This window comes from Prionailurus viverrinus, chromosome B2 (assembly GCF_022837055.1).
Source record: "Prionailurus viverrinus isolate Anna chromosome B2, UM_Priviv_1.0, whole genome shotgun sequence".
NCBI classification, from domain to species: Eukaryota; Metazoa; Chordata; class Mammalia; order Carnivora; family Felidae; genus Prionailurus; species Prionailurus viverrinus.
In genome coordinates this window covers 18,770,054-18,788,833 of record NC_062565.1, presented here as the reverse complement: position 1 = coordinate 18,788,833, position 18,780 = coordinate 18,770,054, and the positions used below count along the sequence as shown (strand labels likewise).

The following is an 18,780-nucleotide window of genomic DNA, read 5'->3' as shown; positions in this document are numbered from 1 at the left end:
TAAGCGTATATGATTTTATGTCAGTGTTTAGAAAATGTGAGACTGAAAATAATTTATTGGATACAAACATGTAAAAATAACTGACGCTACGCCACTGGTTTTTTTCGCACCATTTTAGCATATGATCGTTAGGTAATTGTTTCAGGGAATTACAGAAGAATTTGTCACATAAGCTATTTAGGAGAAACCATAATACTTCTATATCTATGCATTCTTAGAGATCAGAACATTTGTAGATAGTTTTTTAGGTTAATATTGACACAATTACAAGACACACCAAAATATTTTCATAATATTTCTGTATATAGATATAAGGAAAAATAATTATGTTGACTGTTTTGAGGTTTTTTTTTTTCCATGAGTGGATTATCTTGAAATAGTTAAGTAATTAGTATTAACCTTATCAAATGGAGTCAAGATAAAAATCACTGACTAGTAGTATCATGGCATAGTCTAAAACTGCTCCTCTCAAGCACTGACTTTTGTTTGCATGGATTTAAAATGTATTTTTAATGCAAAACTCAATTCGTTTCCAAACATGGTAACAGGATTCAGAAATAAAGAGAAGTATAATTTTTTTCACATTTCCCCCTTCAAGATATGGTTTTTCAAATCCAATTGAATAAGAGAGAAAAATATTCAGAAGTAAAAGGGAATATATTTTTATGAAAGATAAAACATTCAATCATTATCAAGTGTGCAATAAAGATTTAATTGTTTGTCTTTCTAATATTTCTATTAGACATTTAACCAGTTTATTAATTAATATATGAAGGCTTATTTTTAACACTGATTCTTTATATTTAATATGTGTTCTAAAACATTTCCTATGATTTAGAATCCTGGGAATTCTTTTCTCCAGTATGTCAGATGTATTATTTCTGATAGATATATGAATATAATAATAGAATAAATCTTTTCTATGGCTTTTAGAAGTTCTAATAGTTTGAAGAGTCAAAGGAGATCAAAGATGCTGAAAATAATTATATGTGTATTTTCAGAAATATGTATCTGATCCTTTTTTTCTTATATACACAAAAAATATGAGGTCTGTAAAAAATAGAAATTGTTAATAAATGATGGTCTCAAATTATAAGTATAAATAAAATATAGGAAATTTGATAGTTTATAAGATAGGGCAAGAGTGGTTATTTCAGAAAAGACACGGAGAATCTCTAAAATGTTTCTAAATATCATCTTGATATACAATAAATAGAATCAGAACAGTTCTTCATGATTTTCTGTGGAAACCAAACATGGCTATACTAGCATTAATTTAGTTACAAAAAGTTAATATTTTGACCTTATTATTGAAATAGCTTTTTACAAATCTACTATATCTGTAATGTATTATATTGAAATCTGCTGTATTTATTTAAAATTTATAATGTGCTAATTTAAAAAATGTTTTTTTCTCTTACAGGTAACCAGTAATATATATATATATATATATATATATATATATATATATATATATTTACTACATATATATTTACTACATATATATATTTACTACATATATATATTTACTACATATATATATTTACTACATATATATATTTACTATATATATATATATATATATATCTACATATATATAGTAAATTAAGCCTGATGTGAGAATTGTCTAGCTTAGTTTTGTGAAAAACAAAAAACCTCATAGCAAGTTATACTCCCCCAATTATTATGGACAAAAATCACATATTTTGACACACACATATGGGAATAATAATTTTATCACATTTTTCAAATAATACAATTCATATATATATTTAAAAGATTAGTGAATGTGCCTACTCAAGACTTTTAGTATTAATTAATTAGGACAGGAAAATGTCTTATAAATAATATTATATTCTAATACTAGTCTGATTTTTTATTTCCTGTTTGCTTTTACATCCTGATTCTTTTTTAGTATGTTTCTTATAATAGGGTCTAAGTTTTAGATGCTACAAAATGATGACCCTCTACAGTTTGCAAAAATAGCCAATCCTTCTTGGAGAAAGAAAAAGACAAATATCCGGACCCAATTTTTAAATAATTCTAAGTGGAGACTCTTAAGTTTGAATTTGAAAACCAGAAATAAAAGACATTAGTGTCCTTGACATTTTGAACAATATTTCATGCAAAGCCATAACTATTGCTATTATTATTTCATTTTAAGGTACATTTTCAATATTGTCACATAAGCAAATGTGCCCAAAGGACTAACTGCATCTTTTTATTCAAGTGTTGTGCAAAAAATGTTAAGTGGTCCAAATTTAGGGAATGAAAACATGACTTTCTCCCATTTGCATGCATAAATTCATTTTAATATTTCTTTAGGTGAATCTAAAACTGTACACAATAAAAACGACAAACCGCACGAATGTTTTCTTTTTTCCTTCCCATGTGCAATGCCTTTCAACAAAATAAAAGCATGGATGGAAGAAATCCCCCTGAAAATGAAAGCTATCATCAACAATTTATACATTTAACGAATATATTCCAGAGACCCCCCAATTTTCTGTATTTTCCTATTGATTTCTTTTCCACATTAGTGTGTATATTTCTCTATCTCATACACTCTGCAAATTGGTCATTGTAGTTGATGAATGTGGGAATTTTGAAATTCACTAGTCTTTCCTGAAAGATTTGAAAATATGAGTTAAAAGTGAAAAGTCTCAATTATATGAATGATGTTTCCCCATGCAATTTACTGATTCAAGGACCAAATTCAAGTGGTTCCCCCACCCCTCCACTCTGCCTATTCAAAGCATTATATAGATTTGCAGGGGACAGTCAACTTATCTGCGATCTTCTCATTGAGACTAACAAAGGTCCAGTCCCAACACCTACTCTTTGCACTGTGTGGTAACTGAACTCCATGAGCAGAAGAAAAGCCCAGAGCTGAGTAAAACTCATCTAGTAACAAAACTGTGTTTCCATTTTTCTTTTTTGCCTTTCTTCTCCTGCTGCTTTCTATCAGCAGAGCACTTAACAATCATTAATTGGTTAATGTGTTATTTAGGCAAGTATTAATATTCTCATTTTGCAGACAAGGAATCAGGCTTCCTGCTGTGTATCTCCTGGCCCTGGGTAAGGAGCTCTTCAGATGGGAGATTCAAAGTAGGTGAGCCCGTCCTCCTGAGGCCCAGAGACTTGCCCGAAGCGGCTCAGCTGGGTCTCACAGAGCCTCTGTGAGATCGCCGAGTTCCTGACTCCCACTTCTCCACTCAGACCACCGGGCGACACTGCCTCTAATGACAAAAAAAAAAAAAAAAAAAACCCTTTTCCCATCCCACCCCAACCAATGCTCCAAGGACTTTCTTAATTGCAGCGGATACCCTGGGATCGGGAAGCTTATTTGTGACTTGATGAATCTGTACTAGTCTTGCCTGGGTTTCTAGGTTTTGTAGCATTAAAAACTTTAAAGTAACTTTGTACTTAAAAAAAAAAAAGAAAAAACATGCACACACAGGATAGATGAAGCATTGATCTCTGAGGGTCTAAGGAATCACTGAGCTCAGAGGTAAAGATAAAAAGAGAATTAAAGAGAGGTGCTCATCGACAGACAGAGCAATGACCTTCTGCACAAGTATGTGTGTGTGTGGGGGGGGGGGGCACTTTACTCCTTAAAGCAAAATATGTAGAACACAGTAAGAGCCATGTCCTTATGGGTGACAGGTCTGGATGAAAAACAAAATGGTGAACACAAATCCATTGCAAAGATCCTTGGTAATATAACTTCTATTTCAGATGTGTGAAATCTGACCTCTTTAATGTAGAACCCATTCTGTTCCAAAAACATGACTTTCCATAAAAATAAAATCTTGAAGATAATTTGTTCAAACCCAAATTACTAGGGTTTTATTGAGAGAAAGAAAAAGGTTAACATATGACCTATATTTCATATCAGGATAAGGAGAGGCTTTGAAATCACTCTTATCACCAGTTAGAGCTGTGTTAAATGCAAAAGGATCTTACAGAACTAGAAATTCTATTTAAAATGCACCATAGGGGTGCGTGGGTGGCTCTGTCGGTTGAGCGTCCGACTTCGGCACAGCTCATGATCTCACAGTTTGTGAGTTCAAGCCCTGCGTCGGGCTCTGTGCTGACAGCTCTGAGCCTGAGTCTGCTTCTGATTTTGTGTCTCCCCCTCTCTGCCCCTTCCCTGCTCATGCTCCGTCTCTCTCTGTCTCTCAAAGATGAATAAACGTCAAAAAAAATAAAAAATAAAATAAAATCCACCATAAAACCTTTAAGACTCATGTTCAGGCTAGAAGGCTGAAGCAAAATTTCATCGATTTTTATTTTGTTTTTTGCCACATCTAGATTTCTAAATAAATGAGGCTCAGACACAGCTACCTTTTTCTTCCCATAGCAGAGTATCCATTAAAAATGTGGTTTGGATCTCACAGGTATTTCCAAGTGGGTCTAAGTCATTTCCTAAATATAAGTTCTCTCAATCCACATAATGTGGGCGTTAATGGAAAGGATACCATGGTGCCCACTTATGAACCTTGGAGAACCATTTGGCATCCAGGAAGTCAATGCAATTTAGTAGATTTCCTAGAGCATCAATACCACACTTAGTATAGAGATAGGGAGTTAACTTTATCTGAGTAGGTGACCACTTATAAACCATAATTTTAAAAGTCAAATAGATTTTTCTTTAATCCAGAAAGCATCATCTACCTAGATGTTGATTTTTGAAATTTCTGTTCAATGGATACATCTTTGGGAAAGAAATACACTAATTTCATCTCTCACTGAGGTTACAAAAGACCGGTCTCAAATGCCCTCCAATTTCAGGTTTTATAGCTCACAAGGCCAATAACACACCTGGAAGTAACCTGGTGAGGGTGAGGAGAGATAGGGAGGAAACTAAGACGATTGTCAATAGCCGGCCATGTGGCTGAAAGAAAATTTGTCTAATATTCAAGTTGCTCCACAACTTGTACTGTTTTACGGTTCCTGTCCTCTTAGAAGACAAAATTTCATACTGGAAACAAGGTTAGAAAAGTTAAATAAAATCTAGTACTCATGCTAAGTGTTAGAGAAGGTGCAAGGGGACAGGTCAGTTTGAAATGGGTTTCAATAGATTTCATAGAGCAAAAAGCAGGAAAAGTAAAGCATGAAGAAATAAGTGGGGAATGTCTAGACTGCAGACCCACTAGTAAGCAGGACCTTGCGCATTCTTTTCCTACATCTGCACTATTTTCCTGGCATCTGCAAAAGAGGGAAGGCTGGTTCAGCATTTGCTAGAATCTCTGCTGGGCACAGGTTCGCAAATGCCGGGGTGGACTTTTGCATCACCCATGCCACTCTACCATTACCATCACATAATGCAATAGTGGCAAAAACACAGGCTAAGAGAGTCAGATGTGCCCATGAGCCCTATTGCCTCACGATTCAATCCTTCCAGAAAGTGACTTCTTTTTTAGCATAATGTTGCTATTAGTACTTGGGGAAACAATGTTGACCAGTTGAATGAATTTAACACTGCATGATCCATCATACTTCGGCATCTTTATTTTACACTTTTTTAAGAAAAAGAGCTAAAAGTACCTTGCAAATGTGATCCCGTTCATCTGCCCCAAATCTCTATGAGGCAGGGAGCAGACGTATACATGAACCCAGTTTTACAGATAAGAATGTAGGCAGAGAGGAGTGGGGAATGACGAAGGCAGGGCTCTGGAGCAAATGCAGAAGTGAGTGAATCAAAGGGTCCTGATGATTGCTCGGCTAGTGAGAATGCGCCATCTCGCGCAGGGCCTTCCCGCTCAGGTCCCAAGGCCTGCAAGTGGCCACAAGATGGTTTGTAACAGAAGCACAGACACCCCTGGTGTCCTGGCTTCTTTAGGTCTTTCAGTGCACGGTGTATGCACGTATCTAAGCACACACCTGTGCAAAATAAAAACAAGCAAAACAAGAAAAACAAAACAAAACAAGAAAACACCAAAAAAAAAACCCCAATTAAACCAGGGCAGTTTTGCTCCGTACGGAGATTTTTAAAGCAAATGCTTCAGAAGTCTAAAAAGGACCCAACAGCAGCCCTTGACCCAAACCCACAAAGAATTCTATCACATACATTCAGAATCTCCCTACCTGTTGCTTTGCTACAATAGGCACAGTTCTGTCATTTCCCACCTCAGTAAGGGAGTGAGGAGGTGAAGCGATCAAGAATCATGGGGCACGTCTGTGCTTTTTCCAAGTACAGTCTCTATGTGAGTCGCTCAAGTATCCAAACGCTGTCGTGGGTTGGGATTGTAGACACCAGAGGCTCCCTATCTGCAAGACTGCTCTCCAAGCCACGTGAAATTTCCTCAAGGTTATATTCAAATGAATTTTATGAGGACAGGCCTTCATCTACTTTATAATAAAAACAATGGCCAAAGTCCATAGGGAAAGGGTGGTGGGAACAGAAATATTCTGCAAATTCTTACCAATTAATAGTGTGACACTGTTAAGTGATTCGCATGCCAACACGTCCAGGGAACCAGACGTGAAATGTATCTAAATTTTCCTTCTCCTGTACCCTTTATCTCCACCATATAATGGGAAATAACATTCATTCTGACTTCGGAATTCAGTAACACTGAGGCGAATAGGGCTGAGCCTCAGGTTTAAATTTTTTTTTTTCAACATTTATTTATTTTTTTTTTGGGACAGAGAGAGACAGAGCATGAACGGGGGAGGGGCAGAGAGAGAGGGAGACACAGAATCGGAAACAGGCTCCAGGCTCTGAGCCATCAGCCCAGAGCCCGACACGGGGCTCGAACTCACAGACCGCGAGATCGTGACCTGGCTAAAGTCGGACGCTTAACCCACTGCGCCACCCAGGTGCCCCGAGCCTCAGGTTTAAACGTGCCATGAAATTTGGATTTTAAGAATGTGGTGCAATGTGAGAGATTTCTTTTTTAAACTCAAGTTAGCTCACCTAAAGGCTCTGACTTTTTAAGAGAAAACATGACTTCAAGACCTTTGCTACGTGCTACTTGAACATTTCTTAAAATTTAAGGGTGAGCACTTAATGTTTTAAGAATTTTCTCATGGAAATAGTATGAAATGCCACCATTTCATTTATTTTGTGTGAGAGAATTTCAGCCAGAGACTGTGTACTTTCCTGAGAAATTGAAGTGTCCATGGACTCAGAGAACCCCTGTTTATCAACCTGCTGATATTTACGAATGGTAACTGAGTCAAAGTTGGCATAGGCTGAATCCTGAATTATTTCACTTGATTTGTTTCCATCTCTCTCCCACACAACTATGTGCAGAAACAGTTTATTTCTTACATAGTGCCTTTATTTCTAAAGGAAAACACTGAAATAGATCATCAAGTCTATTTGGGGTATTCAAAAAAAACATTAATTACAATATGCTCGCAACGTAATTTTGCAGCCCTTGAAATCAAGTTTTAACACACACACAAACATATACATTCATGCACTAAAAGTACACAGCATTTGCATTAAAATATTTTCATATGTACGTACCTCAACAATGGCACCACTGGGGAGTCTGAGAAAATGGCGGTACAGCTCTTGGAATCCACTGGGGTAAACGGTGTATATAGATACATGAGAAATAATATCTTCTGGACCAAGTGCAGACACAGAAATTTCATTTTGCTTTTGGAGGTCACAGCTGGAGATTCTGGACTTGAAGCCATGGTTTTTCCAGATATAATCATACACTGCCACCTAGTGAGACACAGAGCCCCCCCCCCCAGCCCCCCCGGCCCCAGAAATGAAGAGAAAAAAATTAATTAACCTCTGGCAAGAGCATAACCAATTTTAAATGATTTTACAATAAATCTGTAGGTCTCTGCCATCTGCAACGCCTGCACTCCATTCCATGCATATTTTTATGACATGTATCTAAATAGTGAAGATAGACAAATCCCCGGTGTGTGCTCCATAAAGTTAATTCTAAACAGATGAAGCTGTAATTGGCTCCCATATTAACCCAAAGTAGGAAGATCAAGCGGGATGTGACAATGACAATGTTGATTAAAAAAAAAAACGCTTACGAATGGCGTTACGAATAGGTGTTTGTGCATTCTCACCCAAAAGAAATCCTTGCTCATTTTTCCTTGTTCCCACTGTGCTAAGTGCTAAGTCTCGGCATCATCAAAACAGTGGACAAGATAAATTAAAGATGTGTTTTGCTGAACTGCACAGGGCAGGATTTTTGCCTACTTTGTACATTTACCTACTATTTTGCCTTTGTAATGATCCCAACTGTTGTACTTACTGGACTTTTTTTTCTGGTAGGATTTCTCAGGTAACAATTCTATTTTCTGATACAATGTACCTGTGGGGCCTTCATTAATATTAATTGAATTAAGAATGAGTGGAAAAGACACTGTTTTATTGCTTATGTAAAATATCGGTGATGAACTGATGATTAGCTCAGTTCGTTGAGCATCTCTGACTCTTGACTTTGGCTCAGGGCATGAACTTGCAGTTTGTGAGTCCGAGCCCTGTATCAGTCTCCGCGCTGATGACACAGAGCCTGGTTGGGATTCTCTGTCTCCTCTGTCTGCCCCCTCTCTTTTTTAAAAACTTTAAAATATTAGTGGGGCGCCTGGGTGGCTCAGTCGGTTGAGCGACCGACTTCAGCTCAGGTCACAATATCACGGTTCGTGAGTTTGAGCCCCGAGTCAGGCTCTGGGCTGATGGCTCAGAGCCTGGAGCCTGCCTCAGATCCTGTGTCTCCCTCTCTATCTGCCCCTCCCCCATTCATGCTCTGTCTCTCTCTGTCTCAAAAATAAATAAACATTAAAAAAATTTTTTTTAAAAATACTGGTGATGAAGATTAGACTGTACCATTATAACATTTGTTTGTGGCTGATAAACCTTCTAGTCTCCAGATATCTTATCATTTCCTACACCCATTGAGCTATATAGATGCTTTCTATAATTTCCAATTTTCATATCTGTAGATGCCATAGTTTCAGAGTAGACAGAGGAAAGTAGTCAATGGATTTCTTTCCTCACTGATTTTTTTCTGAGGCAGGAAACATTTATCTGTTTTTTGCAGAAAGTCCATATCAAACGTGTGCTCCAAAGTTAACTCCTCCTAATACGTTTCACAAATACTTTAAACCCTCAGAAATATGTAAAGATATAGCAAACTGAAAGAAAGTTCTGGCCAATTACTCCTTACTTCAAGTCTAGTGATTCTTTTTTCTTTGAAACTAAAAAGGCAAGATTGAAATCTGGATGAACAGGTACAGAAGTGGTAAATGGCTTGAATGAGAAAAGATCAAGGTCTATTATAATTAGAAACAGGAGTTTACTGAGGAGCCATTCTAAGGTTTCTGAGAAAATCGAAATATGTTTTAGGAGCTAACAGTCTAGCAGGAATTCATGGTAAGCATACATTTAACTCAACTTTAGCTGTGATGAGTACACAGAAGGAACCTTATGGAGGAAGTAAGATTTGAATTGTATCTCAAGACCCTCGCAGGATTTCAGTAGGTGTGAAAAGAACCATAGGTGTTTCTCGCAAAGGAGCAGTAGTCCTAATGGTACTGATATGCAAACGTGCACGTTGGACTCAAGGGCCGATGAATGGTCCCGTGGACTGGATTGTAGCAGGGGTGTGAGGGCCAGGATATGAGGCTGGAAACATCATCTGGGATTGCAAAGCTGTCAGACGCTGTGCTAACATATTTTGATTGTAATTCGTAAAGGGGGGGAGTTTTTGGAACAGAGGAGAGGCCTGATTTGACTTGTATTTTACAGGAATAGAGCTGAAAGCATCGGGAAAGGTAGACCAGAAGGACAAGAGATTGGAGATCATCCCACCCAAGATAGATGATGAGGGCTGGCATTTGGGTTGGATTGGAGACAGAGTCCATGATTTCTTTTCCAGAGGTAGACCCACCAGAGTTTGGTCACTAGGTAGATACAGAGGTGTGAGTGAAAGAGAGGCCTCAAAGCCTGAGATCCCACTGGCCAGTGACCCCACTGAAATGGGGCTACGGTGAGTGAGCACATAGTGCAGCTTTGGTGGGGGACGATAATCAATTCATTGACTATCTCAAAATGTATGAGAAATTTATGAAACTATGTCACAACTGTGGCAGCAACTATGCAAACACAAATCAATTTTTATAATTCATTCTTAAATGTGCGTGGTCGCCTGGTGAGGATGGTAAGCCACACCACACACCCCCAGGGAAAAATCAGGACAGGAACCATGAGAGCTCACCCTTCAGGCCCCCAAGAAGTCTGTGCAGGTTCAGCACCAAGGCCACCTAGCTCTCCGCCCTGTGCCCACAGCTCCAGGCCAGGTATTACATACATCTCTCCTTCTCTTCTTTAAAGGCGCCCATTCACTGATGTTTCCCAGCCTCTGGATGTAAAAGATGGAGCTTCAGGAAAAGCAGAACACAATGAATGAGACGGGAACAAGCATGGCATGTCCGGGAGACCCATAGAGCCTCCGCGCCTTCCACAAAGTACCGGGTGATACGGGAGTTAGATTGGAGCCTTGATAGATGAGAGCCTCTCTGTCTTGGAAATGCAATATGAAACGAACCCGTGTGGCAGTCCTGGACACCGTTTGTCCGCCTAGAGGTCTATGAAGATGTACACATTTGTCTGCGGAGCAGCAACTCCTACTGTGGAAGCCGACTCATTTCAAATGGTAAGTGATCTTCAGGATCTGGGCAGGAAAACGTACCGAGGAGATATCTTAAATAGTTTTTATTCACTTGGATGACGCACTTCCTTGGTCCTCTCCTTTTTAACCATTTCTAATCCTAGGGAAGAGAGCATAAGTGGCTCTCTGCCCCGAGACATCTTTGATCTAAGTGTCTAGGAAGAAAGAGGTAGGTGGACTTGAAAGTAAGTCAACAATATTTAGTGGCAGGTCTTAACATGGGCGGTTAACACACACCACACACGCACACACACGTCTGTATGTATATTTTTATTTAACGTTGCAAGTCTGCCAAATTGGTGTATTATTCCCTTTTTCTAGATTAGGAAACTAAGGCTCAGATATGTTAAGCAACTTGTCTGGAGACACAGTGATGTGATGATATTTACTAAAAGATAATCCTTATTCATTATCCTTATTCACCTCAGTTAGCTCTACACTCCTGGCTTCTCTCCACAATTTTACTTATTCTCTCCCTGGTGAACTCGGAACAAGAAATCAGAATACCGCCCCCCGCCACCCCGCCCCCGACCCGTCCCTTTCGTTCTGTTACATCCAAGCTGCCTCTAGGAAGCACTCATATTCTCTGCCCATCCATAGTCTAGGTTTAACAAGAGGATCCTCTTCTGAGATCGACCTTGCATTCCAACTCTGTCTCTTGTCGAGTCTCCTTCCTTATGGGGTGATGCATTAACAAGCCCACCTGGCAGCTGATCTAGACCCGTATCTTCCAAATGGCTTTATCAGTGATGAGGCTGGCATGTTTGTGGCCTTCGGTCTGGTTCCTGGGTTTCCTTAATTTTCTCACATAGTTCAGATGGGGAAAAGACATGAGACCCCAACAATAATCAAGTCACTCTGATATTTGAACCCAGGTTGGTCTCACTCCGAAGCCCATGCACCTCTGATTACACCGTTTGATCACGTAATACACTATTAACGTTTGATCATTAAACGTTTGATCACGTAATACACTATTACCTTGGTGTGTTCGGTGTGGCTGCAGAATGGGGATGTGTCCGAACATGACCATGGACGCGGAGTTTTCCCTTGAGTTAGGTGCTCGTCTGGAAGAATCCGAAGGAAGTTGGTTTTCGGTTTTGCTTTTTTTTTTTTTTTAATTTTTTTGGTTGTTTTTGTTTTTGTTTTGTTTTTGTTTTATCCTGGGTGGGAGCTCTATAAACACCATTTTTTGACTCAAAAAGAGTGTGGCACAGGTCGTCACGAAAACCAGGAACAGAGGCAGTGTCAAAAGCACTGCGGGCATCCCCCTCTCTCTCTGCCCCTCCCCCGCTCATGTCCCGTCTCTCTCTGGCTCTCAGAAATAAACAAACATTACAACAATTTTAACAAAAGCACTGCGGACATTAAGTCTACTATACCCCGTGGAATTGTCTTGAGGTTCTTTGAATCGAAGATCAACCAGAAAAAATACCAGGGTGTGTTATTCTCCCTTCTTTTGGACCATAAAGTTGTAACACTAAAGCAATTGGGGTCGTTTTTAGGATTTCTAGCTAGCGGTTCTTAAGATAGGATAATCGAATACCTGTCAACAGCAAAGCATGTGGATCAGGTTAAACCCCATTATTTTGCTGTATGGGTACACGCTCCTTATGGAAAAGAAGGCAGAGCACAACAGAGGTGAGGGAAAGAGACCCATAAAACCTCACTAGAAATGGTTAAGAATCTGAACCAGATGTTCACGCAGAAGAGAATATTTTCGGTTACCTGCTGATATATTGAACATTCTCCCATTGGCCATGAACGCATCCTACCCTACGGGTAATTGCTTTATATTCTGACTTACAACCAAAGACAGCCTGAAGCAGTTGGGGATGCTTAGCTTTGAAACCTTCTTAAAATCCTCCCTAGGGTTAAGAAAGTAGGGCAAGGTAAAAAAAAAAAATTAAAAAAAGAAGAAGAACATGAATTTTTACAACGGGAACTAAATCTGAAGAAAGGCAGATCAGATGGATGGACACAGAGGTGAGGAGTGATGAGGAAATCACCATTCGATTTTTCTTTGGTCCTTTGGCTCAAGCCTGAATAACCTACGTGAGCGAACATGATTCTTGGTGACTATGTCCTCTTTGACTTTTCTCTCTATTTCTTTAAAACTAGCTGTAGAGTAACCAGCTTCTCAGCAAACTGCCTTTTGATAGTTGATAAATATTCGCGTGCAATATTTCTCATTTGATTTTTTTTCAGACCATGAAGGCAATCCAAATAGAGGAAGGGAAAGATTTGTTAAGGCAAATACCAGACAACCTAGACATTCTTGCCTAGGGTAGGTGAGGGATAAAAGGAAGGAAGCAGGATATGATTTTTCTATAAAGTGCATTTTCTATAGATGCCTTTGTTTTCCATTTCCTAGTGAGGAATGGTTAAACTATTTGGCAGTCTGAGTAATATCCCTGGAAAATTGGAGTTCACTCAGTATTTCTGGAAATGATAGGCCAGAAGACAGCTACTGTGCCCTACTGAGTCTGAAGTGAACTCTCCTGTCATCTGAAATCTCTTTCATAAAACCAATCGACTCTGTCCCTTCCCTTCCAGGACGGCCCAGGAAGTACGCCTCTGAAGAGCTCAATCTGGACACACAGTGGCTTAGAAGAACCCACAAAATGCCAGACCCGCAAACTGTAATCCTTAAATGAAACTCATCGTTCAGCAGAAAAACAAGTTAAGGGCGGTAATAAAATGATAGACGAAACAGGCCGGAACAGGTTCAAATGCTGCATATTTCACAACAGAGCTTAATTAAAATAGGACTATGAGGCTGTTAATTGCATTATAATAGTTCAGCATGAAATTAGGTCTGATGTGAATGTCCTTATAGTGGATTTGTTTATGTTATTATAATTACACAGTGGTACATACATTTACTGCATAGATACATTTTTAACAGGCCGGCTCTTGGGGGTGGATTTCTTTTCTTTCCTCACTGGAATTTGCACTCTATTTACAAGTGTGGAAAGTGGGCAAGAGGGAACCAGGGTCAGGAAATTAGGTCATACTGGATAATCCATTTGGTCTCTTGGGTATTTAAAGCTTAGAACTCCAAATAAGTTGTGTCTTGTTGATGGTGATTTTATTCGCCATTTCATTGGGAGAGACTATGTCACTAAAAAACTAGGTCTCAGTAAGATGGGTGTTTTGTGTTGTCTTAGAAAGCAACACCTTTCTTCAGAATCAATGAATGCAAATGTCTGGCTAAATGTGTCTGTAGTACCACAATATCATGTATTCCAGTGTAGATTTTTAAAAATGGCAACATTTCCAAGATTTGGGTCTAGTAAAAAATAGTAATTCTTGTTCACAGGATGGAAAAAAACATGGCAGGACTTGGTTTGGTTTTCCAAATATAAAAATGGATTTACATTTTTCCTTGATTCATCCGTAGTTTCCACTTTCTGGACAGAGACATACTTGGCTCACATAAAAATCTCACCTATGACCTTGGCTTAAACACTAAACGCTGAGATACTATCAGAAGTTTTGAAGCAAATATTACACATTTGATAATGTTTTCAATTTTCATCAAGATATTTTTATTTCCATGCAAACTATAGATCTCAGCAATTTTGCAAGTTTCTTCATTTTGTATGTTGCTTTGAAATAAAAGGGCAAAAAATTAAAGAAGATTACCCATAAATAAATTAGGTAAGCAAGACGATTATGCCTTTGTTGTTTCTTTCTTTAACACGACCATTAGGAGTATAGAAGGAGCACTTAAGTAAATTTGAATCAATTTAGAGAAAGGTAATAAACTATGTTGCATTGCCAGAAAGCCATACTTCTGAACAAAATTACCTGTGCTTGATTTGGGTAGAAATTATGCAATTTGGGAAAGCTAATATATATCTTTATGTGCCTGTATACACATTAGATAATCAGTTTTGCTGTTGGGAATATCTCTAATGTTAGTAACCCCCACAATTTTATATCTCGTATCTATTCGCAGATATATGTGCTTGTCATAGCACTGCTGCAAAATTCTGAAGTCAGGCGCGAGGAGGCCACAGAGGACTTCTGGTTCTGACATGTGTCAAAGGCCTTGGGAATGGAAGTAAATGAAAGAAAGAGTTACAGGTCATTTCATGCAAGTAGAAGGTCCCAGGTCTTAGCAGTGTTCCCAAGGTTTCTGTGCATATGTATGCCAGTATTGATAATAGCACAGATGCACCTACTTGGGAACCACTACAGATTTGTTTCAGAGAGTGTGCAAGCATGGAGCAGCTCCCCGTACCCCCTCCCGCCTCCCCGTCTCCAGTCCCCATCCCCGCTCCCCCCCACACACACTCCTGTCTTTGCACTGTGCATGGGAACCGCTGGCATAGGAAGAGAGGACTATAAGGTGAAAACGTTTCACTACAAATCTGACATCAGGAGCGGAGATGAGATTCAAAAGATGACAGAAAGGAGAAAGGGAAGGGAAAAAAACTAAACTTTGCTCCAGCCGCCAGCTGCTTTTGGAGATAAATCCTACAGGTGGCAAATGCATTTGTTGAAGAGGAAAGCACTCATAATGACGTGGCCAGCCGTATTTTCCATTCATGTGCTTCCCTCTTTATAGATACAGAAAGAAAAAAAAACTTAATTTTACAGTCAGATTTCATAAAATATATAAACCGTGGCCAAAGAATTGCACAATATACCCAGATCTTCAAATTTAAAAGGCGCCTCTCTTTCTTCGCTTCAATGCCACCAAGAAATGACTTGCTCTTTCTTTCTAAAATATTTATTCCACCAGCACCCCTACCTTTGCTTTGATGTGCTGTGAGCTCTCTATCAGCAAATACTCATCTAAAATCACCACCACCATACTGGTGACTCAGACTTGGTTCTTATCCCATACTTTTGGCTTCATTTTCTCCAACAGTAGAAAAATACCAAAGCGTAAGGCAAGCGAACGATAGAGGGAGAAGTTGTCTGTATGTGCATGTATGTGTGTGTATGTTTGAGTGTTTTACTTTATATTCAGGGTAAGTAACCCCCAAAGTTCAGTTGCTCAAACATTTTTGCCTTAACTGAAATGAACAAAACTATACAAATTATCCTTTTTCTTATATCCTAACCAATTTTTCCCCCTAAACCTTAGTTAGGGAGTATAAATTGGCTGAAAATCTAGGAAGGAGAATTAGCAGTGGCTAGGGTGAACTTACCAAACACTGAGCATGCTCCTGCATGAGTTTTTGCAATGGCTGTTGCGTGAATCTTTCCAAGATACCTAGTAGCACACTCCATTCCTTTAAAATGCTGCTCACATGTCACCTTATCAGTGTATCTCTCCTGACCTCGCCCCGTATGAAATAACATTTGTATCCTCAGCCATACCCTGTGCTTTATTTTTAGCACCACACTTACTGAAAGTATTACTAGCAACCACACTCTAGATTTACTTGTTTCTTGTCTTCCTGCACCCAAATGTAAGCTTTGTGAGAAAAAGAGAATAGAGCCTGGTTCAGAAGGGGTCCCACATATGTATTTGTTGAAGGAACACGTACGTGAATTAAGTGATTTGAATTGGTTCAGTGTTGAAGGCACCCGGTTTTTGTTTTGTTTTTGCCATGCCTAAACATGCCTCTTTAGCTCTTTGAAGCTGCTGAAATTGATTCATTTTGGCCAGATCCAAAATGGATATGCAAAACAACAGCTCTTGTATGTAATTAAAAAAAAAATTCTAAGACCACTCCATCAGAAGTGTAGGCAAAGTGAACTCTCCACCAGCTTCCCACAATGCAAGTTGTAATTCCTTATTTCCTAATTTACTGAAGTTTTTTCAGCTGCTATCTTATCATATCATCCACCCACTCCACCCACAAGCCAAAGATTGCCTATGTCATAACTCTCCTGGAATAATACCCCTTTGCACGCATATAAACCTTTACTCCAAAGCTATTATATGATAATTAATTGTCTTATTAAACAGCTCAACAAGTAAAGAAATATTATTTTGACTGGACTAATAATGGTTTAATGGCATAAAAAAGGGACTCTATTTAATTTAATATCTTCCTCTTACAGGACCAGGGAATGTTCCCAATTATTTTTCACAATCATAAAAGAAATCGGTGGGTATCATTTGTGCTTTAAAACTAGGTCCTTTTTCATTATTCAACAATGTTTTTGAGTCCCTCGTTCAAGCCAGATGTTGTGAGATATACAGGTTAAATTATATCATCTTGGGTTCCATGAAATTTACAATTTAGTAAGGGAAGTGAGACACATATATAAATAATTCCCATTTACAATGAAGTTTTTTTTAAGTTTATTTATTGATTTTGAGAGAGAGTGTGTGTGATCAGGGGAAGGGCAGAGAGAGAGGGAGAGAGCAAATCCCTAGCAGGCTCAACAGTCAGGATCGAGCCCATCTAAGGGCTCAATCCCATGATGGTGAGATCATGACCTGAGCCGAAATCAAAAGTCGGGAGCTTAATTGATTAAGTCATCCACGTGGCCTACAACTAAGAAGTTTTAAATGCTCTATGAGAGATTAAAAATTCTTAAAAAAATTGAGGAGGCATAAATCATGTCTGGAAGTGATGGAAATAAATGACTCATTCTGGAAATCTTCCCTAGGCTGAGATTTAGAAGGAAGAGAAAGGCTATATATGGAAAGATACAGAATTTTGTCTTGAAAAATAAAAGAATGGGAGAAATTGGCACTCATCTTTCAACCAAACTTCTAGTTTAATGACTTCTCGTGAGTCTAAGTTTCCAGAATATTCACACCTTTTGAGATTTCATGAGATTTTTGTCAATTGCTGATTTCATCATCATACTTACCATCCTCCCCACCCCCTTTTTTAATGTAGTTCTCTCTTTGAGCATGAATTTTCCAGGGCAGAATAAAATAAAAAAGGAAAATAGCATATTGAAAATTGATCACACCAGTAACTATTTGGGAAAAGATCAATTAAGTATAAGAATTATAAATAATACTTATTTAGGACTCATTATATAAAAGGCTCTGTTCGAAGACCATGGAGTAAGGGAAGGGGGAAAAATAGTTATAGAGAGGGAGGGAGGCAAACCGTAAGAGACTTTTAAATACTGAGAACAAACTGAGGGTTGATGGAGGGTTGGGGAGAGGGGAAGGTGGGTGATTGGCATTGAGGAGCACACTTGTTGGGATGAGCCCTGGATGCTGTACAGAAACCAATTTGACAATAAATTATATTTTAAAAATAAACAAATAAATAAAATAATAAAATAAAATAAAATGAAAGGCTCTGTTCAAAGCACATTCATTCATTAGTTCATTCATTCAACCTTCCACTCAAAATCTATGTACTCAAATCTACCTCCTACCAGGGCAATATGGACACATGGAACTGAATGAATAAGACCAAGTCCTTGCTCTACTCCAACTGGCGTGCCAGGGAAGAGAAACATTGGGTACGTAACTGAATGTATCATACATGCTATGGAGGAAAAGGAAACAGGGTAAGGGATGAGGCAGTGGGGTGGAGTGGGGAAGGTAGAGCTACTTCTTGCAATTTTTTTTTTTATTCAGAGCTTTTATTTCATTTGGGGAAAGCCTCTCTGGGAAGCAGACAGTTGAATAAATGTGAGTGAAGGGAAGGTGTGTCAGTCATGGATGTAACTGGGAGAATAGCGTAAGACAAAGAAACGGCAAGTGCAATGGCTGTGAGTAGAGCACACTTGCCTTATGTCCAAGAAAAAAGCAAAGAAACCAAAAGAACTGAAACAAAGTGAGAAAGGGGAGAAATAGGAGGTCAGATCGAAGTGGTGGGAGTCCCTGGTGAGAAGCCAAGTCTTCAGGGATGTGTAGACCCCTAAAGAATGATGGCTTTTATGCTAACTGGATTGAGAAACCATCGAGCATTTGTGAACAGAGGAGAAACATCTATGACATTATAGAGAAGGACTCACTCTGGCTGACACTGAAGGAATAACTCAGGATGGGGAAAATTCTATGGATTGAATCCTGTTCCCTTAAAGTATATTGAAGTCTTAAATCCCAGTACCTATGACTGTGAACTTATTTGGGAATAGCCTTTGCATTCCATCAATACAAGCTCAGTAGCATGAGCCCTAATCCAGTATGACTGTGTCTTTATAAAAATGGGGAATTTGGGGCACCTGGGTGACTCGG

General features: G+C 38.8%; 1 protein-coding gene across 1 annotated transcript in view; it reads right to left on the bottom strand.

Annotated features, from left to right (window-relative positions):
- Positions 1-7,320: 7,320 nt before the first annotated feature.
- LOC125166398 (uncharacterized) overlaps positions 7,321-18,780 on the bottom strand; it is a 301,490-nt gene continuing 290,030 nt past the window's right edge. The window contains exons 25-26 of the mRNA XM_047860338.1: positions 7,481-7,687; positions 7,321-7,326 (exon numbers count right to left, since the gene is read on the bottom strand). Coding sequence (XP_047716294.1) covers positions 7,321-7,326; positions 7,481-7,687 — 213 coding nt within the window. The remainder of the gene's footprint in view (positions 7,327-7,480; positions 7,688-18,780) is intronic.